General features: G+C 35.6%; 1 protein-coding gene across 1 annotated transcript; it reads right to left on the bottom strand.

Annotated features, from left to right (window-relative positions):
* Window positions 1–301: 301 nt before the first annotated feature.
* On the bottom strand, window positions 302–25,547 carry ccdc73 (coiled-coil domain containing 73). Its single transcript, XM_028449957.1, has 21 exons — window positions 25,378–25,547; window positions 23,233–23,317; window positions 21,324–21,464; window positions 18,904–18,975; window positions 16,561–16,632; window positions 16,451–16,486; window positions 16,191–16,265; window positions 13,094–13,132; window positions 10,252–10,387; window positions 9,666–9,745; window positions 9,436–9,558; window positions 9,298–9,357; window positions 9,040–9,144; window positions 8,121–8,231; window positions 7,878–8,018; window positions 7,046–7,226; window positions 5,354–6,888; window positions 3,562–3,661; window positions 3,241–3,377; window positions 1,904–1,971; window positions 302–670 (listed from the first exon to the last, which is right to left on the bottom strand). The coding sequence occupies exons 2-21, from the start codon at window positions 23,296–23,298 to the stop codon at window positions 499–501; spliced, it is 3,450 nt and encodes a 1,149-aa protein (XP_028305758.1). The 5' UTR covers window positions 23,299–23,317; window positions 25,378–25,547; the 3' UTR covers window positions 302–498.
* Window positions 25,548–26,122: the final 575 nt, after the last annotated feature.

The following is a 26,122-nucleotide window of genomic DNA, read 5'->3' as shown; positions in this document are numbered from 1 at the left end:
AAAGGTGCTTCCACTGTTAGAGCTCCTCTGAGACACGCGGCTCTGATTAGCCATGACGCTAATTAATGTTAATTAGCAGGTTGTACGTTTACAGCAGTTTAACTGGCAGGAATGATCTTTATTGTTGTAAAATGGATGACTTGTTCTGAGAGGCGTGTGGCATGTGGTCTTGAATTTACTTTATCAGCTATGAAGGAAAACCAGCTGTTTGCAGGTGTGTCAAGTATTTGACAGCCCAGGTTACCTCAGATGATGAGTTTATATTTCAGAACATATAGAAAGCAAACAAACAAGTGCTTCATAAACAATAAATATAGTTCAGATTTCATCACAAAGATGACGTTGAGTCTAAAGATTCCAAGTAGAAACTCTCCAAAGCTCAAGAAAACATTTCAATGTGCTCTCTGGACAAGTTCTATTATTGAACAAAACATCTCTTCCCAAACCTTTAAACCTGCACACTGTAAACCTGCACACTGGTGCCAATATTTGTTAAGTTTAGTCGTCAGTTCTTGGTCTTTTGGGCAGACGGAGCCTCTCAGTGTTGAGGAATTGCTCAATTTTGGAGATTTGAGCTCGGAATGATGATTGTTGGTCTTCCCTCTCCTGAGAGCAGGATGGTTCCCAGTCTGACTGTAGTACTGTACCTGGAGCTGAACCACTGTTACTGCTGATGGAGAGGGAAACTAGTAAGCTAAAGCGCTGTTAGCTGTGTGCTAATTTTATGCTCATGGCATGTAGTGTATGAATACAATAAAAGACACTGGTCAATTCTGAGTGTATCAAATTAAGAAGCATCAACTTTAGACTGCTTTGGGTTGATAGTGAGAGCATTATTTTATTTAATTCTATGTCCCTGTTTTTATGGTTAACAATGAACATATTTAAGGATGATGCTCCCTCTTTTGTATTTACACATCACACAAGTCTTTTGTGGCCATTTTGAGAATTTCTGACCTCGTGACCAAACCCAGATATATTTTTTTGAAATTTTGCCAATGATAAGAGATAGGGATTTTTCAATTCTGATCCAGAATCAGTATATTGATCCAGATTTCCTCCAAAATGTAATTGAATATTCCATGACGTAAGGTATATCTTTTGTCAAAATCTGCTAAGTACTTTTGATGTACCATATTTTTTGGACTATAAAAATTATATCTGGGTTTGGTCACGAGGTCAAAAATTCACAAAATGGCCAAAAAAGACTTGTGTGATGTGTAAATACAAAAGAGGGAGCATCATCCTTAAATATGTTCATTGTTAGTAGCATAAAAACAGTGGTGCCCAAACTTTTTCTGCTGCTCTCAGGGCCCCACCATCGCGACAATTTTAATAAAATGGGTAAAAGAAAGTGAGGTTTTTTGAAAAAAAAACATGAATTTTGTAAAATACAACATTTGCAATCACATATTTTAGAACAGTAATAAAAAAAAAAACATTTTACATGCTCACGGTTTAGCCATTCTAAACATCACCAAAAAAAAAAAAAAAAAAAAAAAAAAAAAAAACCTAAATATGAATTTAAAAAATATTCTTAAAAAAGAAAATTAAAGAAAAATTTTAAGGAAAATATTTTTTATATATATATTTTTTTTTTTAAATTACTGAGGCATAAAATCTAAAAATGGCCACAAAAATGATAAGTGATAAGTTTTTGATTAACTTTTGTTATAAGGGTGACAACATTTTGTGCAAATGACAGCACTACTTGGACATATATTTTTGACATGACAATTTAACTTTTTTTTTAGCGTGTAGGAATAAAAATAACTTACATATTTAAAAAAAAAAAAAAAAAAAACATTTTGATCGTACATGATCTTCCAGTCATTTTTATCCGGGGTAGTTTAAAGTTTTTATACATTGTTTAATGAACATCTGAAGTGTAAAAATCACTCACTGTGGGGTGGATGACCAGGGCTTGCTGGGCCTGCTGGAGCACGTGGATACTGGGAAAGTGGAAGTCTCCTATGTAACAACCACAATAAAAACACACTTAAACAAGCTTTGCTTCTACAGGAAGTTCATATTTCAGGTCCTTTCTTAGTGCTTAGTGCACCCAGGGGAGAGCAACGCTGCCTGATGATAAAGAAATCAGTTCAGTGGCCATTGGAATGTAACAGTATCCAGCCTAGAAAAAGCAGTCAGGTCAAAATGAACACAATGGGATGTTCCCAGCATTTCAAGGCCCACAGACTCAAATTCATCACATTAGTCTTGAACTATCGAACTTTTTCCCCTCCTAATACTTCAGACATGTCGCACTCTATTATCTCACCCAATTTCCAGCACCTGGATTGTATAAAAGAGGGTGACGGCTCTGTAATGTGACAAAACAGAATAAGAGCAAATCAGGGAATGACAAAAGAGAGGAAAGTCATGAGGGTCCAAGTGTGAGTGAGAGACCGATGATGAAGTGAGAGTGAAAGACAGACAGACGGTGAGGAGACGGATAATGACTGAGTAAGTGAGACAGGAGAGGTACCCAGGCCTCATTAGGCACATGTTACTCCACAGCTGATTCTTCCTCTGTCTGTTTGGCCTCTGCACACGTCAAATACATCCCGTCATTCAAACACTGACGTGCAGAGGTGGCAAAAATACTAGTCTTCAGTACTCAACTAAAAATATAGATACTTGACCAAAAAATGACTGGTAAAAGTTAAAGTATTGAAGTTGCTCCCTTGAGTAAAAGTATAAAAGTACATGCTACTAAATGTTCCTTCAATAATAAGACAGCATTTTTAAACCAGCAAATTCTACATACTGTATTTTTTTAAGAACTTGTAGCAGACTGGTAGATGGAAACAAGTGAAATCTGTTACCTTTATGAACACCTGGAGAATTTAGCAAAACAAGTCATCAATAAAATGTGTCAAGAAAAAACAATGCTAAGAAAGTGTCTATTCGTACGGTTGCCGTACGGACAAACCCCGGTGCTATGCGTACGTTTACCAAAGTACACGTACATAGCGTCTTAGGGTTAGGGTTAGGTTTTGGGTTAAGTTTAGCTCATAACCCTGTATCACAACAATTTTTAGGGTTAGGTTTAGGCTTAGTCTTAGTCACATGACCTAAACTGGCCAATGAAGGGCACTGCGTATAAATAGAATGTCAGTATATTGATACGGTAACCGTACGGATAGCCACTGCCTAAAACTAAGGGGCCAGCCTAACATCATGTAAAGCACATTGAGTATGAGCTGCGCTATACAAATATATTTGCCTCAAACTAACCGTATTTGCTGCGGTTCTCTCTCTGCCAGACTCTGCACCTTCACACGCTCCCTGCTGGGTTCTCCTCCAGGAAGCTGCAGCCCCAAAGACACTAGATGAATTCAGCAGATCTGACGCCCTCATGATGATTAAGGGGGCTGAGAGGAACGAGGTGAGACGACAATGACAACCAGAAACTATGCATGTATAATTAATAGTGATGGCAAGTCATACAGTTGCAAAAAAAGGAAGTTTCCAGACGTTGAGGGACATCGCGTCCTAGTTTCATAATTAAACAATGCGTTTAAATGTTTTACTGGAACTTAGAAACACAGATATCACCTTTGCTGGGTTTACTCTTTATGACTGTAGGAAATGTGCTCAGAGGATGGTAGAGAAATTCACTGGACTCTGTAGAACTTTGTCCAGACATTGGGCTTTCCTGAAGATAGACACAAAACACGTTAAGACATTTAAAGTTAAAGGTTTCTTACAATTTCTAACTAAAGTAGTAGTCTAACTAAAGTAATGTCATTTTTGACTTGTGAAAACATTTAAAAGGGAATAGGTTAATAATAATGATAGAAATTGATAGGAAAAGGGTTCTTTGATGTCAAACTCATTTTAGTTCACAGGCCAAATAATCTCAAGTGCTGTAGATATCAGTCCCTGCTGGATCTTTTCTGTATATTTCTTGGATTTTATGAGCAATTATTATTTAATTTGGGGACATTTTATGAAATAAAATGGATTTTAGAAGTTTTTTCTTTCAACAATTTGCAATTGAAAAAGACTGCCATCATTTGATATAAGTATAGGTAAACTGTGAGCCCTTGCATATATTGTGGATTTAATAGAATTCATGTGTTTGGACTGAGATATATCAACAATTTAATTGCTTGGTAATTCATACAAGAATTTATGTTTTTTCTGTCATTTTCACTCTCCTGCGATCCGAACGCGATGCTCTAAATGTTCCCAACCTTTCTTGTCTTGTGTACCCCTTGAGCCTTTTTGTCATACCATGAGTACCCCCTCACTCATACATGTTCATGATTCTCCAAAAGTAGAACATAACACAACTGAATATTTAATGCAAGTCATTTTATTTCATCTTCTTAAATTGCATAATTAATATTCAGGCATTATCTTCTTATTTTACTAAAATGAAACATAAAATTACGTTGCCTTCAAGGCAATAAAAATGATAAATATAAGAAATAATATTATAGTAAATGTTTGAATTATTAATAATGTATTATCAATACTAATATATTATGATTATATTGTTATTAAAGAAAAATAATAAAATTTAAATTAGAAAAAATAAGAATTAAAAAAAATAATAAGTAATAGAAATAAATAAATATAAAACAAATAATTAACCTGCCTGTTATATATAAGTGTTATGACATTTACCACAAAAGGAGCATCTTTGAATATGTCCCCTTTAAACAGGCATTTAAACTTTAAAAACAAGTCATAGCGCACACGTACCATTTTATTGACGGACTTATGAAAATATTTTTTATTATCTTGGAAATAAATTCTTAATTTTTCCACGTACCCCCTGCAATGTACTCACGTACCCCTAGGTGTACACTTACCCTGGTTGGGAAACACTGCTCTAAAGGACCAGATTTGGCCCTCGGGCCGTGAGTTTAGGTATCTCTGTGGGAATCACTCTTTATTTAACAACTTACTTTTTGTCAACCTATTAAATTAAAGGCTGAACAATTAAAAAATCATGTCAAACAGAAAACATCAATGAACTTTAGGTTAAGTTAGAACAAATAAAAACAATGTCAAAGCAAAGTCCAATGAAATATAAACAATCCAGCAATGCTGATTAGAAGCACTTGCCATAAGATTTGTAATCCTCTATATTACAATATGAGCAAAATGCATGTAACCAGTTATAAATGTAGTCAAAATAGACCTGTAACCTGTTGAAGTGGTTTTGGAGTTAGAGATATTTGGGATTTGAATCAAGTATATCACTAGAATAGAGATTACATTGTACACATTACACTGATTTGACCAACATTAAAAACAGGATTGTTATTTTGGCTTTATGTGGTCAAAAAATTAGTTGCAATATTAAAAAATGTGTTTCCAATGTCCAGTAATTTACCTGGATAAACTGATGCAGATATGAGGCCTCAGGTTTTGTCCTGGAGCTGAGAGTTTTTCTCTCTGCACCGCACCAGTCAAATGAAGCACAGTAGCTCCTTTTGCAGCTGGATAAAGACGATTCAACAGGATCGTCAATGTCTTTACATTCAGCCTTGTCCAGGCTTCTCAACCCACTAGCTTTATCTTGATTGGCAGAGCTCAGCTTTAAAAGCTTATCTTGTTTGTTTGCTTTGGTCTTCTCTAAATGATCCAGTCCCACTTCTTCTAGACATTCTCCACTCTTCACCACAGATAGAGGTTGTACAACATCAACTGTTAGACTTTGACAAGCATCTGTCGTACAAGGTTTAAGCATGTGTGTCTGCTCAGTCCCACAGGCCTGATATTCAGGTAAGAATTCAGAGCCAGTCAGTTTTGTCACTATTTGGCTTTCTTCACTTGTATGTGTAACACTCGTTTCCCTTGTTGCTGCAGTAAAGTCACTGGAAGCTTTAGTTTCTGTTTGGTTTGTAATGGATTCTGTTGTTTCTCCAATGCCATCTGAAGGGGCAGACAGCAACGAGGCATTAGGTTGGAGTGTAGTCCTCTTGAAATGGACACCACCTGTGAACTCGCCCAATATTTCTCCCATTGGTTCACCTTCAGCAGTTCTCTGGAACGTTGGAATGAGTGGAGCGGACTGCTGCACTGCTTGAACAGCACAGTTTAGTTCCTGACTCACAGTTTGGGGATCATCAGAACAGATAGAATATCCCTCTTCTTTATCTTCAAAAGTGTTGTTAACAAAGCATAACTCGGCATCTTTCTGGCAGGGACTTGTTGGGCAGTCTGAGGGTTCACAGACAGCCACAGACGGGCCGTTGTCCAAGGGTTCATTGACCTGTAATATTTGGCTCTTTTCGATTGTTTTATCAGCAGTTGTCTGGGTCGATATCTGTGTTTTTGATGTCTTTACTAGTTCGTTCACTTCATCTTGGGATTTTGTATCTGCTCTATCATTTGTTTCACTTCCAAGATTATTAGTCATCTCTGTGCTCTTCAGTGTCTCCCCACAATTGTCTTCTGCTCTTTCTGTTCTTTGTGTTGTTTTTCCAGCACTTGCTCCCTCCTCGTCAGCCTCGTCTTTTCCAAATATCTCATGCTTTGTGTTCATTTCCTCCCTGTTATCTATTTCTAGTTCTCCATCATTCACTACAGCTTGATCAGTCTCAGTTTGATCAGTATTTTCCTTCACTGGAATATCCACATTTCCGGTCAGAGAACAGTTGAGATCGCACGGCGCGGCAAGAGTGATAAAACAACCATTTTCCTTCACCTTAAGTATGTCATTAGAGGAGCAATTAGTGATTAAATCAAACACTTTGGATTTGTCCTGTTCATTTGCATTACAGTTGGTGTCATTTTTGTCCAGTTCGCCACTCTCTGTAGCTACACTTCCAGAGACATTAGAGGAAAGATCATTGTCTGTCAGGAGAACAGGTGAGATGATCTGAGTTTGTTTATCAGGAGAGATTTGGTTCGGGATTTCTTCACCTGGAATAAAACAAAATTAAGAGGATTCAGGAGCCTGGAAACTGACTGGTAAACATGCTAAACAGCATAACGCACCACATGGAAGCCATATAATTGACTGTGTATCCTGAAGAAGACTCAGCAAGGCATAAAAGAAGATTAGATTGAGCAAGCTGACCTCCATGTGCTCTGGTGGAAAATGTATCACTCAGACTGTTGGAGTTAAAGGAAACTGTGTGTTGGTCAACGCCACAGTCTGGCACTTCCAAGCAAGAGTTTTCCTCCTCTTCATTGATGTCTTCCACTGAAGTAAGTAATAAGCCAGTAGGGGCGATGATGCTCTTACTCCTGTTTTCCATCTATTTAGAGAAAAATCAAAAACATTTTCAAATGTTCTTTACCAAGAGTACATTCCTTCATCCCTCTATTCTCTGTTTCCATACTCAAGTGAATTACATTTATTTAGGCATGCTCACATTAAAGCTGCAGTATGTAGAATCCTCTCTCCACTCCCCATTTCAAAACTGAAACTTAACCTCCCTGTGGAGCTCTAAGCGACTTTTTTCTCAATAGAGACTAGTGACAAATGTATGGACTTCATCTTGTGTTATTGGAGAGTTTTCTGGTGTTTTAGAGACTCTGACAAGAATGCACGTATCACTCTGTAGTTAATGCCCTGAGCAGCCAATAGTAACGCCCAAAACTGCTCATGGAGCACTCATGCTGTTAGAAAGATCTCTGATTGGCTGAAATCCAGCTTCATGCTCCTGGATTTCTAAATGTCTTCTACAGGGCCAAGAGAAAGTGAAGAGTTCCACTTTGCACTCCAAATAAATCTCTAGTATCATCTTTTGACATAGCTATACAATTCAAATTCACTACAGGTACCCTTTAAACAAAACTGAAATACAACCAGGTTTCATTATGTAATCCTATTGAGTCTTCCCAATCTTTGACAGGCTGTGGTTTCATTCTGTGTGTTTATTGGAAGTCCTGGGAGAACAGGTTACCTGTAATTGCTTTATCTGCTGAGTCTGTGATTGTGCATGTGAGGTCAGCTCAGTGTGTTGTTGGTTAAGGTCTTCGTAAGCATCCCTCACTGCTTGAAGGCCTTCCTGCTCTCTCTTGATGCGATCGTGAAAATGTTGTTTCTGTTTAGAAGATTAATAGAGAGGAAAGCACTTCATAACTTCCTCCACTCTTTATAGATGTGTGGATCAGATTGACCACACTCACACCACTTTTTCTTGTACCTCTTTGTCCCAGCTGGTTTTAGAAGAAGCGAGGCTCTCCATCACTTGGACCACCTTGTTTTCCGCTGCCTTGCTTTTCTCCCGTACCACCTCGTGCTCTCGCTTAAGAGCCTGCCGTAAAATTTATCATCCATACAAGTTTAATGCAATACTAAATTTTTATGTGTTTATTTAACATGAACAGTCTTAGACTGAGCAGAAAGTGAAGTCTGGCAAGAACAAATCAGTTGGGTTGTGTCAGTTTAATAATAATTTTAATAAATTAATGAAGAAGTGAATTAGAAAAAGGGAGGGGGTGAGAGGGAAAGGCCTATAAATTGTAAAAGCTATAAATGGAGATAAACATTATCATTCAGTGATGGAGTAAACCATGCTCACAACAGTGCACTGGGTGATTTACTGCATTAGAGAGGACAATCAACATTTAATCCCATCTTTGTTTAAATTTCCTTCATAATCATTTCACAAATCAAATCACAATGCCTGAAATGTAAAGGTAAAATTGGCAGCAACATGACAGAAATATATTAAACTTACATAAATACACAATTTAATAGTCATTCTATGTATGTATTTATTTTTTCATTTATTTATTTTATGTATGTATTTATTTTTTCATTGTAATTTGATAATTACAATTATCAAATTGTAATTTAGTTGTTTTGACATAAAAACACAAGTATTGTTTGTTTTTTTTTTAATTATATACATCTAAAACTTTTTTTTAACTAAATAAAGTAAATGAATAAAATAAATAAAATATAAACAAAATAAATACAAAAGTATATACATACAATCTCTCCTGCTAATTTCCACAGTCAGTATATAACTTAACTGTTCCATCTTGTATTAAACATTTGTTTTTAGGGATAAAACATGAACACACATAATGAATCTGTGCAGTTTGAAGGACTCTGACCTGAAACTTCTCTCTTTGGGATTGAAGCTCCACTTCTGCTCTTTTAACTGTTTGTGTCTGATTCAACAGCAGTCCCTGGGTTTGCTGCAGTGACCTTATCACTTCCTGTAAACCACACACACACACACACACACATACATTTCACTGTAAATACATACAGCATTTACTTTATGTTAGCCATTATTTTATGAAAAGACATCTACAGTTACTGAAGTACTTCATGTTCTCAGGTTACTTTTTCAGACCTTTTATGCTCACCTGTTTTTCTGCTCTTTCAGCATCAACTTCATCCTGCAGTTTCTTGATCATTTCTGTTTCCTAAGCATGAAAAAAAACATTAGTCACTACTAGTCTACATGCATTTATTCTGCCAGAGTTGAACTGATCACTATTTACCAGGTTCAGTTTGTGATGGAGCTGCTGCAGCAGTTGCTCTCTGCCTGTCAGGCTGGGAGACTTGCTGTTTCCTGTTGATGTCATCTTGGCCTTGATGAGTTTGTTGTGCACTTCTTCCAATTCCTGACAGAGCCCAATAATGTCAAGCAAATGGCAGAGGTTCAATGAGAAATATGCAAATGAAGCCTGTGAAATCAAGCTGTAAATATTCACTAGCCGTGATGCTGTACCTTCTTCAGTGACACAATGGTTTTTTCTTGTTTGTCAGTGGCAGAGGTCAATGTTATATTTATTCTCATGGCCTCATCAACTGTTGAAATTACACAAAGTTACCATCAGAATATTAGTGATTGCAACTTGTTAAATGATAATAGAGAGTTAAATACATCAGTCACAATATGCATCAATAACCAAATTTAGCTCTTTTTCAGAAAGGTTCCGATGTATGTGGCCGACTGTGACCTTTTCTCATTCCCAGGTCTTGACAAAGGACGACAAAGCAAGAAGAATGAAGTGAGAGTGGATTTTTACGAGAAATTCTGTCGAGTGAGTTACACTGCAGCATGGTGTCATCCCTGTAACTTGTATCTGACACCGTGGTGTTTCCATAACCTGAACCTGAATGTTTCAGGCCGTACTGGGAGTACAAAAGAATCCCAGCGGTTCGCACCTAATTCAACTATGTTTCCTCAGTAACTCACAACGGTATCAGTATGAGCAGTAAAACTTGAATTGTGGCGTTTCATTTTCAGACCTACTATAAAAACAATTAGACATCTGCTGCCCTGTGAGTGAAAAGCTCCATAAAGTCGTTACCACTTTGCTCTAATTTCTCATGAGCCTGCTTGACCACGGCACACTGCCTGGACAGGACGCTGAAGCGTTTCTCCACCTCCTCCAGCTGCTTCATGTGACTGTCCTTCGTTCGGCTCTGCAAAGACAGTTTCTGCTCCTGGGGAAACACAAATAAAAAGCAAAACACTGCACACACAAGAAAAACAAGTAGAAGCTTTTCTTTGTGGATCTGTGAAAACATCTTCCACTTCAGTATTCCATCTTTTCAACAAAGCCCACAGACCTGCATGTAAGCTGTGAACCTAATTGGTAATTGGCTGCAGGTGTAAATTAAAGAGTAATTGAATTTCTTTATTTTTTGGTGAAAAATAATAATAATAAACTATAGGAAAATCTCTATGCATCAGCATTAGAAAAAGTAAATCTAAAATAATAAATTACAAAAACTTACATGATTTTTTTAAACAAACAGAATATTTAGGGAAATAAATTGATGGGGGACTTTTTCCAGACAAAACAAAACCAACATAAACCAACTCCCTCCCAAGGCATATTCGTAACTGCACTGACCTCCCATCTTTCAAATCATTTCTCAAAACGCACCTGTTTCACTCAGCTTTTAATATTTAACCATCCACTCAATCCTACCTGCTTTCTGCCTTTCCTTTTACTGATGTTTGTGCTTTTTTTCGATTTATATTTCTTTGTTTTTAATAACTGTTTTTACGATTGTTGTTTTAACTTGTAAAGTGTCTTTGAATTCCCTGGAAAGCACTTTTAAATAAAATGTATTAGTATTAATATTATTATTGCTACTAAAATTGAAATGCTCTTGGTCTCACAGGGATACCTGACACTGCCACGAAAAAGAATGTTTGTATTTGTGCCAACACGATTTTCTTGTTTCTTGTCATTTCATCTCATTTGCTCTTTTATGATGTATTGTACCGATACAATATACATTCACATAAAGAACAGGAGTAGGATGAAGACAAAGTCTTATTTAACCCCTACCCCATTCTCAAGGACAATAAATAAATAAACCGGCAGACTTTCAAAAACGGCCGATCGGATCCGTACGTTTCCACGGAGACACTGTTCCAAAACGTAAACGGTGTGCGTGTGTCTGTGTCAGTGATCGTACACTGTCGCACTGCATTAGCATAGAATATGTGTTCTAAAACAATGTTTAACAGGAGTTCCACAGTGTGGATGGGAAAACTAATGCGATATATATCTGTATTTTTTCTTTTGGTAGCCAGAACATCACCAAAATTGAATCACCTGTTACTTGACCCATTATCAACATTTCCTAAAAATTTCATCAAAATCCGTTCATAACATTTCAAGTTATCGTGTACAATGTTTAACAGGAGTTCCACAGTGTGGATGGGAAAATTAATGGGATATAAATATCTTTCTTTTTTTTTGGTTGTCAAAACATCACCAAAATTTAATCAGCGGTTCCTTGTCCCATTATCAACATTTCCTGAAATTGTCATCAAAATCCGTTCATAACCTTTCAAGTTATCGTGTAAACACACACACACACGCACACGCACACGCACACACACACACACACACACACACTTTTTTTTTACAAATGTTCTGTTTTAAATAAACAATGTGATGCTTCCATTTTAAGTACTCGTCAATAATAACTCCAAGAATATAGCCGTCAGCAATCTTTGCCATGCCGCCTTCGCTACACCACCTTCACTGTGAAGCCTTCGATGCGTTGCCTCAAGTTTATACTATCAATGCATTATTATTGATTTGTTTAGATAGAAATGTACTATTGAGATATAAACTTAGACATATTTATAATTTTTGTTGTTGTACTAACACATCCAAGAACATTACTGGAGTAGTAGTAGTAGCTCCAGGAGGAGTGTGAAAAGTTTGAGTTGACAATTTCTAATTTCACAAAATGGAGAGTATCTCGATACAAAATAACGATAAAAAATTAAGCATGCGTCTCATTGACTTTTTTGATCGAGAAGCCAAAACAGAAGTTCGTGACAAATTCTAAAAATTTTTTATATCTTTCCCCCCATATTAAATTGTCTTCACTTGGGTATTTCCATATTGAGCTGGTTTAGGGCCGAGAGTTTAGCAACTGATTTACTTTTGATGCAAATCAAAGTTTGTATGTTTGTATGGTAATAAATTATATTGACACACATCAGTTTGCAATTTGTTCATGGCAGCTCCAAACAAATTTGAACCACGTGGCACAAAAAATAACAATTGTGTCATGGAGCATGAAAAATTACAGAAAATTCGAAAGACAGTAATGTGTTGTAAGTTTCCAGCTGAAATGGGATGTAGAAAAAGGTTGCCTTGCCGTTTTATTAAGTTACATGAAGCTCAAACAACTTAGCAAAACAAAATGTTTAAATGACAAGTGGAAGCAGAGATTGAGGGAGTTAACCACATGTATTGTGTTTTTTTTTCTCACTGGGATTATGGCTTTGAACTGTCGATATATTTTGAATGCCTGTATCATGATGGGTAAAAACGTTTTTGAGGGTTTTTTTTTTTTTGACTTCTCTCCCTGATCTTTACCTTTTATCGTTTATTTTCGTTCTGCCCATTCACCAGCTCCCTCCAACTTCCTCCCACTCTGCTCAGCCACTGTCATAGGGATCATGTTAAACCGAGCGAGTCCCAGTGATAAAATATTTTAATAGTGATATTTTCCTCTGCTGCGCTGGCAGTTCAGAGTGTCACACACTCCCTATCCGTTACTCCTGATGAGCTCTTCCCTCTGAAGCCATTCCTCCTTAGCACCCTTCCCTCGACCGCCTCAACCCGCCCATCCCCTGTCAACTGTGTGTAAAGATGGAAACACCATTCTCACCAGCTCACTGCACTTTTTCTCCAAGTTGTACTTCAGCAACTGTGCGACAACAAGAAAAGTTACAAAAGTTGGAGATTAAAAATGTTCCAAAACATCTTAACACTGGATATCCACAAGGTCAACTTGTTTTCTTAGTAAACATTCTAAAATATAATCAGAAAGTAGCTACTTTTAAGACATAAAAACAAAACACATTTAAACGGGATTAAAAAGCTGGAGTATATCCACAACTAATTGTTATCAACAAAAACATTTTATCTTTCTCTTTCTAAAAAATAATCCACAACTCATTATTGAGGGAGATGAAAGAGAGAAGCTCATAAATAAATCAATTAAAGCAGAATGAGTAAAAAAATGTATCAAATATCATTTGCCCAAAAAAAGATGTAAAAGGTTGAAATTGTCACACGAAAAGTTTGTTTTCTTCTCTACTGTAAAGATTCCGTTCATTGACTTTTTTGAAAAGTTTAGCCCAACATAAAAGCCTTTTAGCTAGCTTAGCCTGGAAATAATAGTCATTGAATATATTTATTAGAGATGGGACGATACACTGGGTACACAATAATGGACTTGCAATCACGATACAATATGATGTTTTTGGCAAAGAAAAAATACCAACAACAACAAAAAACTGTTGGAAAAATAACCATGTTTTTATTTGAGTTTAACTGTGGACATACTTACATATTTAGTCTGGTTATAAGCTATTCAGCTCAATAGGATCATAAAAAAGAAACAAAAAAAAAAAAATACCACTTGACGATACCACTTGAACCCTTGACAATACATCTGGTAATGTCTTAATATTGCAATATCTTGTTGCACGATTTATCATCCACTTTTAATTTCTAAACAAGGCCAATGTCTTTGTTATTGTTGTATACTGAAGACATTTGGGTTTCAGATCAAAACATGAATATGAGACAAAAGTTCAGAATTCCAGGTTTTATTTCATGGTATTTACATCTAGATGTGTTAAACAACTCAGGACAGAGCACCTTTTGTTTGAACCCACCCACTTTTCAAGTGAGCAAAAGTATTGGAACATATGACTGATGGGTGTTTCTAGTTGCTCAGGTGTTTCCTTTTAGATTGATTGCTTAAACATTAAATAGTTCTTGTTTTTGGCTTTGGGTTTCACCTGTAAAACTGCATTTGCTGTTAAGCAAACATGAAGACCAGAGAGCTGTCTATGGGAGAAAAGCAAACCATTTTGAAGCTGAGAGAAGAGGGGAAATCGATCAGAGCTATTGCACAAACATTGGGCATAACCAATACAACAATATGGAATGTCCTGAAAAAGAAATTAACTACTGGTGAACTGAGCAACAGACATTGAACAGGTCGGCCAAGGGTATCAACAGTAGCTGTTGACAGAGACATTGTGAGAGTTGTGAAGAAACACCCAAAGACAACAGTCAGTGACATCACTGCCAATCTCCACAGGGCAGGAGTGAAGGTATCACAATCTACTGTTCAAAGAAGACTTAGAGAGAATAAATATAGAGGCCATACCACAAGATGCAAACCACTCATCAGCAAAAACAATCGGAAGGCCTGATTGGATTCTGCAAAGATGTACAGAGATGAGCCACAAAAGTTTTGGAACAAAGTTTTATGGACTGATGAGACCAAGATGAACCTCTACCAAAGTGATGGAAAGGCCAAAGAATGGAGAATATCTCCTTATGATCCAAAACACACAAGCTCATCTGTGAAGCATGGTGGAGGTAATGTCATGGCTTGGGCTTGCATGGCTGCTTCTGGAACGGTCTCACTAGTCTTTATTGATGATGTAACTGATGATGGTAGCAGCAGAATGAATTCTGAAGTCTACAAAACCATTTTGTCTGGAAATTTCCAGAAAAATGCATCCAAATTAATCTGGAGAAGCTTCATCAGTAACAAGACAATGACCCAAAACACACTGTCAACACAACAAAGGACTTCACCAGGGAGAAAAAGTGGAAGGTCTTAGACTGGCCAAGTCTATCACCGGACCTTAACCCAATAGAGCTTTTTACCTCCTGAAGAGGAAACTGAAGGTAGAAACCCTCAGAAACAAACAAGAACTGAATGAAGCTGCAGTAAATGCCTGGAAAAGCATAAAGAATGCAACAGTCTGGTGATGTCAATGAGTCACAGGCTTAATGTAGTTAATGCAAGTAAGGGTTATGCCACCAAATATTAAATATTATTCACTTTAAGTTATTTTAATAATGTCTGTTGCAATACTTTTGCTCACTTGAGAAGTGGGTGGGTTCAAACAAAAGATGTTCTGTCCTGAGTTGTTTAACACATCTAGATGTAAATACCATGAAATAAAAGCTGGAATTCTGAACCTTTGTCTCATATTCATGTTTTGATTTATACAAAAACAAAGGAATTAACCTTGCCGTTACAATACTTTTAGAGCGGACGGTATATACATGTTAAAGTTGTATAGCCTGCTTGGGTAACTTAATGTTTTTGTTTATTATGATATGAAACGTTAAAAAAAAAAAGTCAAGGGCATGAGTTGATCTTTCTCATATACTGTAGGTTTGATTCAACACAATTTTCTAAGTAATTACGTAGAAAAATCAATGAGAAATGTAGGAGGCAACAAATCTACATCACAATTAATGATGAATTTTAAGTTTTATTTAATGATAAATTACTTAAATGTCAATAACACACAGAATTTACTGGAATTATAATAACTTAGACAACAAATCTGCCATTGAAATAAAATAAGTGATTTTGCACGCACACCAATCAAACGCTCCAATTAAGGCCAGCTTTGTATGTGAGAACAAGTCAAATGAAGACAATCCAACAGACCGTGTCAGGCTCTTTCAGATAGAATATCAAAAAGCATTTCCATTGTCTCTGTAACAGGCCGGGGCTGTTAAAGTGCAGCAGACCGTGAGGGTGGCTGTATATCAGCAGTGAGGTGTCAACACTGAAGATGAACACTCTGAGAGCCAGACTGGGTCGGCCAATGTGCCGGACTTAAGTCTTGATTTACCTCCGTCTTTTAGAAATCTACCATACCATTCTTGTTTTGTTTGTTAATCTATTAAATCAAGGTTGTGAGACTTTCACATTTTCATACCTGCAGTGACTTCAGCTCGTCCTTCAAGTGATTAATCTCTTTGTCTTTTAACTCAGCAGCGACCTGGTATCTCCCCTGAAATGTGATACTATTATTGTGAGTGACAAAATAGCAATAAAATACCAAAGCACAGCACAAAAGAATTCACTCTGAGGGCCAAGACTTTGTAAGTGCCACAACTAAATTTACTGCTCCACTAAACATGAAGTGAAAATAATGCTTCTTCCTGTTCGTGAATCAGGGGAAGAGGGGCTTGGTACCTTCTCTTCCTCAGAGCTTCTGAACTTGGCCTGAAACTAGAGAAAAGAAAACAGGTTATTTAATAAAGAATAATGCATATTAGACTGAAAAATATAACTATAAAACATACCTGCTTCTTAACTTCAGAGAGAGAAGATGAGTGCTGTTTAGTCGCAGTTTCAAGCTGAGTTTCTAAGGATTCCTGTCATGTAGACAATCATAAAATGATGTATACAAAACATATCTGATCCAGGGAAATACAGTAAAACCAATTTGATGAATGGCAAAAACGAGAGAGACAGATTGTAAATGTAATCATGTGCAAACTACAAAAAACTATGATTTGAAACAAGCTTCTTATAAGTCATGATATGGGGTGCCGTGGAGGGGATAAAGTTGAATTATTCTATTATTACTGTTCTAAAATATGTTATTGCACATTTTGTGTTGTTTTTATGAGTTTTGAAAAGAACAATATTCACAATATATATATTTTTTTTTTCGATAAAGGTTATATTTTCTACCCATTTTATTGCGTTTGGAAACCAGTGATGAATGTTTAAAAATCTAGAAACTGGCCAAGATATTGTGATGTGATCAACTTGGTTCTACCTCCATGAACTTTTTGGGATACGGACAAAAAATAACTGGTTGGACTCTTTGTTGCAAAAAACATTTTTTACATCGTCCTGAGGGACCTTGAGTCAAGCATCAGAATTTACACCCATGCTAAATCAGAAAGAAATCCTGCTTTATAATATATTTTGTTCAGTGATTTAAAGTGATCATGGAAAATAGTGCATTCTTGTCTTAATGGTATAGGAAACAAAATTTGGTTGAGACCATGCAAAGATTTAGTTTGAATAACTAACCTAAGTCGTATTTATCTTTTTAAGGTTAGCACAAGGTATAATAATCCTGTTTCTAAATACCAGCCTATAACGGTTTGGTCCTAATGTGCTGTCTTCAAATGTGTGATTAACTTAAGATGGTTTTCACTTATGATTTACCCACACATCCTGATTAGCTAAGTACCACTAACATACATTCTAATTTAAGAGCTTGAAGGAAAGTAAAAGTCTGAATCACACACATAATAGTTTAGACCAGTGTTTCTCAAATGGGGGTACAGGATCTCACGACAGGGGGTACTTGAAAGAGTGGGAAATTAACAATTAAAAGCGTGTGTATTTTTGGTTAAAAATTCTAATAACAATGATGATTAAATATGAACTTGATTAGAAAATTTACAAAGTTAGATTCTTTAAAAAGTGTGCTATCACTCATTCATTTCACCATTATGCTCTATAGTTGAGGTTGTTTTTTTCTCGAGTATTCTAAGCAAAATGTTGTAGTTGGACAAATGGAAATCAGAAATAAAAAAACTTGGGCCAAATCCTTTAGAGTACCCCCTTTGTCCTACTACCACATTTTGCTCAGAATGCTGTGAAAAAACAACTATAGAGCATAATGATGAAAAGAATAAGTGATAATACACATTTTAAGGAATCCCATTTTGTAAATAAGTGGAATTAAACTGTATTTAGCGCCTCATGAATATATTTATTTCTATAATTTTTGTCATTTACAGTCATCTGCCTCCTGATGTGGGACCAAAACTGACCCTCATATTTTCAGTTCCTGTTCTAATCAATATCATTGTGTATTTTTCATGGTGTCGTTTTGTGTATATTGTTGTTGTTTGTCTGTTCTTTTTATTAAGTATATTTGTCTCTTATTTTGTGAAGGTTTTTTTTTCTCATTTTTGTGAGTTGTTGGTAAAGGCAAGGCAAGGCAAATTTATTTGTATAGCGCATTTCATACTCAAGGCAACTCAATGTGCTTTACATGATAAAACATTCAATTGTTTAAAATCAATAAGAACATTTAAAATCATCAGTAAAATCAATTAAAATCATCAGTAAAATCATCAACAAACACATGACATCAACAACATGACCAAAAATCTCTCTTTCAATCATATTGATATATTGTTGGTATTATCTTGAAATTATTCTCTCTCAGTATGTGTTTTGGTGTCATTTTGTACATTTATCTGCTATTTTTGTGTATTTTTTCTCATTTACTGTGTCTATGTTGTCGTTTTGTGTGTTGCTGGTAATAGTAAGTATTTTTCTCTCTTAGTGTGTGTGTTTTTGGTGTCATTTTGTTGTTGTCTTTACTTTTTATTATTCAGTAGATTTTTCTCTTATTTTGTGTGTTTTTGTTGTCGTTTTGTGAGTTGCTGGTAATATTTAGTATGATTATAATTTTTAACTAAATATAAACATAAAACACCATATTATCAATGCTTTCATTTTCCTCTCTTCCCTTTCTCTCTCTCAAGTACCCCCTGTAGTGCCATCGCGCTCCCCCATTTGAGAAACACTGGTTTAGATAGTGATCAAAGCTAACAAAGGTATGAAATGTTTGAATTAAACCAAGTTTACAGGATTCCAACCTAAAAATGTACCTTCTCCCACTGCAGCTCCTGTTTCTCCAGCACTAGTTTACTGATCTGATCCTCAAAGCGTGTCTCTGCATCCTAAAACCACACACACACAAAAAAAACATTGTGTACAGGCAAAACTACACTCAACACAGATAGGAACAACTGTTAGAGAACTTCAAACATGACATTGGATTTGAATGAGGTAAGGGCTGGTCTTTAACGTGCACTCTCTTCTATTCTCATATAACTCTTTAGGGTTGAGCCAAAATGATTCCGCTTCAGGTTTCCTGTGTTCGGTACCGACTTTATGTTCTGTCGAGGCACCCAGGGAAAGAAGAACATTAGAAGGGAGGAGATATTTGTGGAGAGCCATCCCTATCCTCCCTCCCTCGACCCTTGGAGAAGGCCGGTAAAAGTCAATTGCTTTCCATATCCACAGGACTTTTTATGTGCATGTGGGAGCTGGTTAACTCTGTGAGTCCATTTTATAAGTTCCTATTAAAGTGGGCTACCAGCGTGGCATTGCGTTTTAAATAACGGAGTGAGATAAAGCAGATAAAGCTGTTATTTTTCTCCTGAGAAATAATCACTTTGTGTGCGTGTGTGTGCGTGTTTGCTCTTTTTAAACATCTTAACTTGTCACTAACTGTAAATCAAAACATGTCACGTCAACTGAGGTTTTTAAAAAAGTCTCAAAACACAATCTTCCTTATCAATGTGCCAAACAACATAACCCTTAAATGTAAATATTCATCATTTACAGTATATGCTACAGCATTTCCTCATTTTAATTTCAATATTGCTGTTCTGAATGCTGGATTTTTTATGCACATTACAAATAAGGCCTAAAATATTTAAAATGTCCTTATTAGAAGATCTATGCCTAACAAAATGCATTATTTTGCAATTATTTTACATTATCTTGAAATCACGTGATTGATGATGTCACATGGCCCCATTTGCCTGTAAACATCCCATTGTTTTCTATTGGAGTGAATAATTCAGTCTGTTTTTTAAATCATTTAGCAGCTTTTTTGGTCAAAATGACAATTTGTGCTGCTTTCGGTTGCTCTAAATAATCAGGAAAAGATAAAGATGTTGATGTGACACTCTTTTGATTCCCGAAAGAGGATAAAAACAGTTGTGACAGGAAAAACAACAGTTCCAACTCTGCGATTTGGTAGTAGACAATGAAGCAGAGAAGACGAGCTCTCCTAAGGGGTCTTTACTCTCCCTTAAACAGTGTGTAGCTGTTGAAGATGCACAAGGATAGAAGTAATTTTGGGTGGGAGTCCTTCAATAGTCAAATATTGCAGAATACAGGTTTCAAAATGATAAAATAGTCACATTTTTAAAAGTTAATCAAACAAATGTGGTGCAAAATAATGCGATTTGTTAAGCATAGATCTTCTAATAAGGACATTTCAAAGATTTTAGGCCACATTAGTAAAAACAGTGGAGGATCCCTTTAAAAGAATTTTCTTTTTTCCTCTTCTCTTTTGCAAAATATTGATTAATAAATTATTCTGAAGTAACTTCATATTAGAATAAAAGATAAATTCACCTATTTTTAAATAACTTTGTTTCTGTCATATGTCGGCAGAAGCATCATGGTGGTGTTGATCACTAACCCTACACTAATCATATAAGCTTTGTATTTTATAAAAGCCAGAATGAGTAAAATAATCATCATTTAAACATCATCTAAACAGCACAGTCTAGGTTCTCACAGCTTTTCGCAGCATATCAAGCTGTAATAAAATAAAATAAAAACATGCGCTAAGGAATTTGACCAGCTCAGGAATGTCTGAGGCCACTATGACATCCTCTCACTTCATAACCTCTCCACCCTGTGAAGAACACAAACACAAAGTGCTGCAGCGCCTAAAGGGGATCACGATGTAATTCTGTCTAATGTCTGTTTCCCAGTTAACATGACCATAACAATAAAAAGCAAACAGCAACAAAACGACTAACATCCCATTTTTGCTCCTCTAACCTTTGAGTGGAATGTGCTTTCAGGCGAAGAACATTTACTGCAGGGTGGGAAGTTGTATTATTGATTTTGGCCTTTTTTTATTTGTTTAATAAATATCTGTTGTAGTTGTGTTTTAATGGATTTTGTATTGCTAATCTTTTAGAGAATAAATACGTTAGAGTGATTGTGTTGGTGAACCACACGCTCAATGGGTTTCACACACACTTTTTTGTACTTCATTCTGCCTTTTTAGTGATGAAACTGTTGCTGTTGTGTATATTTTTTGATTGTATAAACTAATGAAGTGTCAGACTGTGTTGGCAGATTAAATGCATTTGGAATATTAAAAAAATAGCTTTAAAATTTGAAACAATAGTAATGAAACTAGCCAAAACAATAATCTTTCATTAAAATTGATAAATACATAAAGACTAAACAACAGCATATACACGTCAGATATTACCCGTCGTATGTGCAGCTCCTCCACAACATCCAGCAGGTGTGTTTTAAATTTCAACAACTGCAGTAAAATGGTTTCTCCACGTTCGGTCTGACAGTCCGCACTGAGGGAACGCAACTCTTGCACCACACCTGCTTCTCCAAGCTAATGAGGGGGAAAAATCCATTTACATCAAATACTTGTTAGTCAGAAACATTTCAGGATTTAGAGAACTAGATTTAAAATAGGGCTGAACGATTTATTGCATTTGCGATATCATCGCACGATATCATAAAGCGCGATTTTCTAATCACAAAGGCTGCAATTTTTTATTTTTCATTTTTTTTATTGCCCTGTCTTGTACTGTCCTGTTAGGTTCAGAGAGTGTTTAAGAAGTGCAGTGAAACATGAAGTTAGTTAGATTGTTTATTATGAAACACATTGATTTATTGCTTGTGTTCATTGAAAAATACATGACAAGAGGCCCTTGAAAAAATAATTGCAAAAAATAAATCACAATCGCAATATTGAGGAAAAAAAAATCGCAATTAGATTAATTTCCAAAATCGTTCAGCTCTAATTTAAAATTATATCATTTTTAAATACATACAGTATGTATGTATATATATATATATATATATATATATATATATATATATATATATCTATAGTAGCCCTGCGATGGACTTGTACCCTGTACAAAGTGTACCCCCACCTAGCGCTCCATTGTCCACCATTGTTTTGCTACAACTTTCAGTCTGTGAAAGCACCAGAAATGTGTTGGGAAGTCACTTTGGCAGAAGTCACAGCAAGAATGAAGAACTAACACTTCTATGTATCCATCTACAGGACTCCACATCCCACAATGCAATTCTCAAAACTTTTCCGACAATATCCACAAACCAAATGTTTAACAGTGGAAATCGAAACAAACAATCAAGTAACAATTTCAACTTTTTACATATATATATATATAATTTCACCAGATGATGCTATCACCAGGATTGGGGTCAACGGTTAACAATTATTAAAATTTACCATTTAAAAAATAAATTAAGTGGTATACTGACACAAAAAAGGCTCAGATACCCACACAATAATATTAAAACTATATTTTATTGATTATGAAGCCTAACAAGGAAACCAATAGATAGAGGAAAGAAATCAAATGATAATTATTCTTAGCGTATTTTACAGCTCATTTAGGACCCGTTATCATAAGAGATGCTAACAGAAAGCTAACACAAGCGGAAGGTTAACTTTTATTAGGTCATTTATTTTAGGCTCAGTAATTGTGATTAATTGTAATTTAACTCTAGTATTTGAGAACGTAATTGTAATTGACAGAGGATAAAAAATTAGGATGTCCCGATACAACTTTTTCACTTGAGATAAGATACTGATATTGCAGTCTTGGGTATTGGCCGATACCGATCCGATATCCGCATGAATCATACATACTTGTATTACTTATTTTGTAGTGTGGAATGTTAGAAAAGACTTGATCAAGTGATGTTACTCAAACAGAGAACAATAGTCAACAACGGTAGGTATGAGAAAAACTGACCCATTTATTATTAACCAATTGGTTACATACATTCTAACCTTCAACATAATATATACAGTATTCTACAATTGAATAAATATAATATAATATATTTCAGAAATTTTAGAAGCAGTCTGATAAGTTCTGATATTCGTTTTCTGGCTGATATCGGACCAATATCCGATATCAATATCAGATCGGGACACCCCTATAAAAAATAACTGTAATTGGAAAAGTTGCAGGTAAGTGTAATCAGAATTTAATTGTAATTGAACATGGATAATTGAAAACGTAATTGCAACTAAAAAAAGGAACTGACCCCAACCCTGGTTAACACCTTTGTGGGGAAAAAGTCTCAATAATGGTATTGATTTTAAATTAACTTACAGCATTTTGGACGGGCAAGGTCACAGTGTTTGAACTGATGTCCATGTTTGAGGGCAGGCCAAACATGCACTCAGACTCTCCTACCCTGTAAAAAAAAAAAAGCAATAATAATTTGAAGAGTGTTGATAGAATAGGCGGTTTAATATGCAATGACACTACGCCCTTTCACTTACAGGCTTATAATTAAGTCCTCATCTGCCGTTTTTACTGCTAAATGATTTTAGTGGAAATAACAAGCTGGGACATTAAAGCCTCGTAATGTTTCTCAATCACTACAATCTGATCTAATGGCCTTGAAATGCCCATTAGGGGGTTTTTTTCCTGCTGCTTTTATTTTACACTAGCACTGCAGATAGGAGATAGCACATTGATAAGCCATCTAGGTTGAAATGCACCAGCCCGTTGACACTAATAGGGGTCAGAGCAATAACAATGAATGGACAGATTGCACTGTCAATGCTTTTTAAATTATCTCAGTTATTCCATTTGACCTGTGAATGGTCCTTTGCAACTCTCATCGTCCCCTCAGCATAACAGCAAACTGAGTGAAACGCATGCTGCAGTGCATACACGCAAACACACACTAAGGGGGGGGGGGCGGAATATAACTTTTTAAGTGGGAGGTCGCCACTAGTCACTGATCTCGTAATAGAACAAACCTTTTTTCTCCCATTGGACCTGTGCCGGTATCAATCATGTGGGGGAAATTAAATGATCCCTGCTAGAATTGGCTACTATCATAAGGCAACACTGTGACCCGGAGCTATAGAGGGAGGCAGAGTGTGAGTTAAGAGTGTCAAAGTGATTCGGTGAGATGTGTCTAGTGTGAATATGAGTCACAATGAGGGAGTGAACCACCATTTCTTTATTTATTCTTTGCTCTGATTCAGCCGAGCAGGTATTAAGCACCTTCTCAAAGCCATCAAAGACAATCTAGAAGAGCTGAACATTAAACCAGAACATTTTCTTATCATGCAATATCCTGTCTGAGTGCATCACCCTTTACGGGGCAAAGTTGGCAACAAGTGTATATTGCACCAAGGAAAGGAATTTTCTAAAATTGACATTGTAACGGACATGGGTGTGGAGTTCTACATCATTCAGCGCTTTTTACTTGACCTCAAACTTCTGCAAACCTCACGCTACTGTAGCGTAAAACTCTGCGATCCAACCACATCTAATAATAGATTAGCCACATTATTATGTGCAAAACACACAATTTTAATCAGAATTGTGTGCCACAAGATAATTGAGAACAGTTATTTAGATGTGTTCAATGTTTACTACAAGAGGCAAAACTCCGCTAAGGTGAACATTATTTGAGGAGTTAAATCCGTTTAATGAAAGCTGACTAACTGAAAAAAAAAAAGCTAATTTATTTATTTTGGTAGAGGAAACATTGATACAAAGACCATTGCAGGCCACAGAGAGAAACGTGCTGCCTTATATGACACACTATGGCCAGTGGGAGATGATAGATCTTCCGCATACGTTCCCGTATGAATAACGGCCTTTTTAATATATATATATATATATCTTTCTGTCATTCTATGTGTTTTTTGTTTTTGTTTGTTTTTTGTCAATTTGTATATATTTTTTTTCTAATTTTGAGATTTCCAGAGTCAATTGTGTTCTTCTTTGTGACTTTTTGTTTTAGGAGTACTTTCTGTATATTTTAAAGTCGTTTTGTATATTATTCTGGATATGACGCCCCCGAGTCACAAAAATCCTTAGTTTACTGTAGTTATCCAAAGTGCTAATTAATAGTTAGCTACATTTATAAGCAATTCACGTCATGATTTTGCTAAAATTAACAAGTATAAAAAAGGTATTAGGGCAAATTTTAAAAGACAGTACATGTTCTTAATCACAAAAAGGCAAATATACATATCTGGTATAATAAATATATATTTTAATAATTAAAATATATATATATATAGCTAACATGAAGCTAAGATAAATGCTAATGAGAGAGCAGAGCTAGTGCTGCTAGCATCAGAAAAGCACTGCTGATATAGTTACTCATAATTATAAATGACTTTTCCCAGCACTAATATTATTAGTTTTTCATGAGTCCGTTACTACAGACTATAAATAAAGTATAGCTTTGTGTTTCTGTTGGTGTTAGCATGTGTAAATAGTCACCTCTTTCTTTACAGACAGACCGTCAACATCGGAGCACCTTCCATTAGCCAATAACGGTAATTGTTGCCAGAGCTACAAATGATTTACCGCCTGTAAAATGTTCAACCTCTACCAGAATGACACAAAACAGTCCGTTATGTATTCATATATACGAATAAACATGTTTTTTTTAGCCGGGTTGATGACTGTTTTGTCCTAGTAAATAAGATTAAAACTTCACAAAAGGCCAGGAAAGGAGCAACCTGGCAACACATACTACAAAACCAAATTGAATTCAGACATTTTACACAAAATTCCACAACATTTCACATCCTATTGTATTATTTAAATGAAAACTTTTGATGAAGTAATGTAATAATATAACAATATTTTACAGAAATGAGTACTGTCAATTCTAATCAAACATTTAAGCCATTATAATTTACTTTACTGGCGTCATTGTATTTTTATTTTTATTTATGAGTTTTCATTAAGGGAATTTCTAAAAATATATATATATTAAATTTAAATACCTAAAGACTTCAAATAAATTATTTAATGATTAATGAATTGCATTCATGTGGTAAATTCATCAAAACAATGTTTGGGTTACTGCAATAAATCTAAAAAAAAAAAAAAAATAACAATATAATATAATAATAACATTTTTTTCAATAATTTAACTTAAATCGTTTATTTGAAATTAAGTTTGCAATTTAGTAAATCGGAATTGTCGTTTGTTTAAAACTCGACGTTTGTTGAGGAC

This window comes from Gouania willdenowi, chromosome 6 (assembly GCF_900634775.1).
Source record: "Gouania willdenowi chromosome 6, fGouWil2.1, whole genome shotgun sequence".
NCBI classification, from domain to species: Eukaryota; Metazoa; Chordata; class Actinopteri; order Blenniiformes; family Gobiesocidae; genus Gouania; species Gouania willdenowi.
The sequence above is the reverse complement of the archived record's forward strand: the minus strand, read 5'-3'. Positions and strand labels throughout refer to the sequence as shown.

Excerpts from the sequence above, each read along its gene's own strand:
- ccdc73 (XM_028449957.1), bottom strand. The coding sequence starts at position 23,298 with ATGTTTGGCCTGCCCTCAAACATGGACATCAGTTCAAACACTGTGACC. Across the intron at positions 10,388-13,093 it reads AGAAAAAGTGCAGTGAGCTG|GAGCAGAAACTGTCTTTGCA; the intron begins GTGAGAATGGTG and ends GTGTTTCCCCAG. Across the intron at positions 6,889-7,045 it reads TTCCACCAGAGCACATGGAG|GTGAAGAAATCCCGAACCAA; the intron begins GTCAGCTTGCTC and ends GTTTTATTCCAG.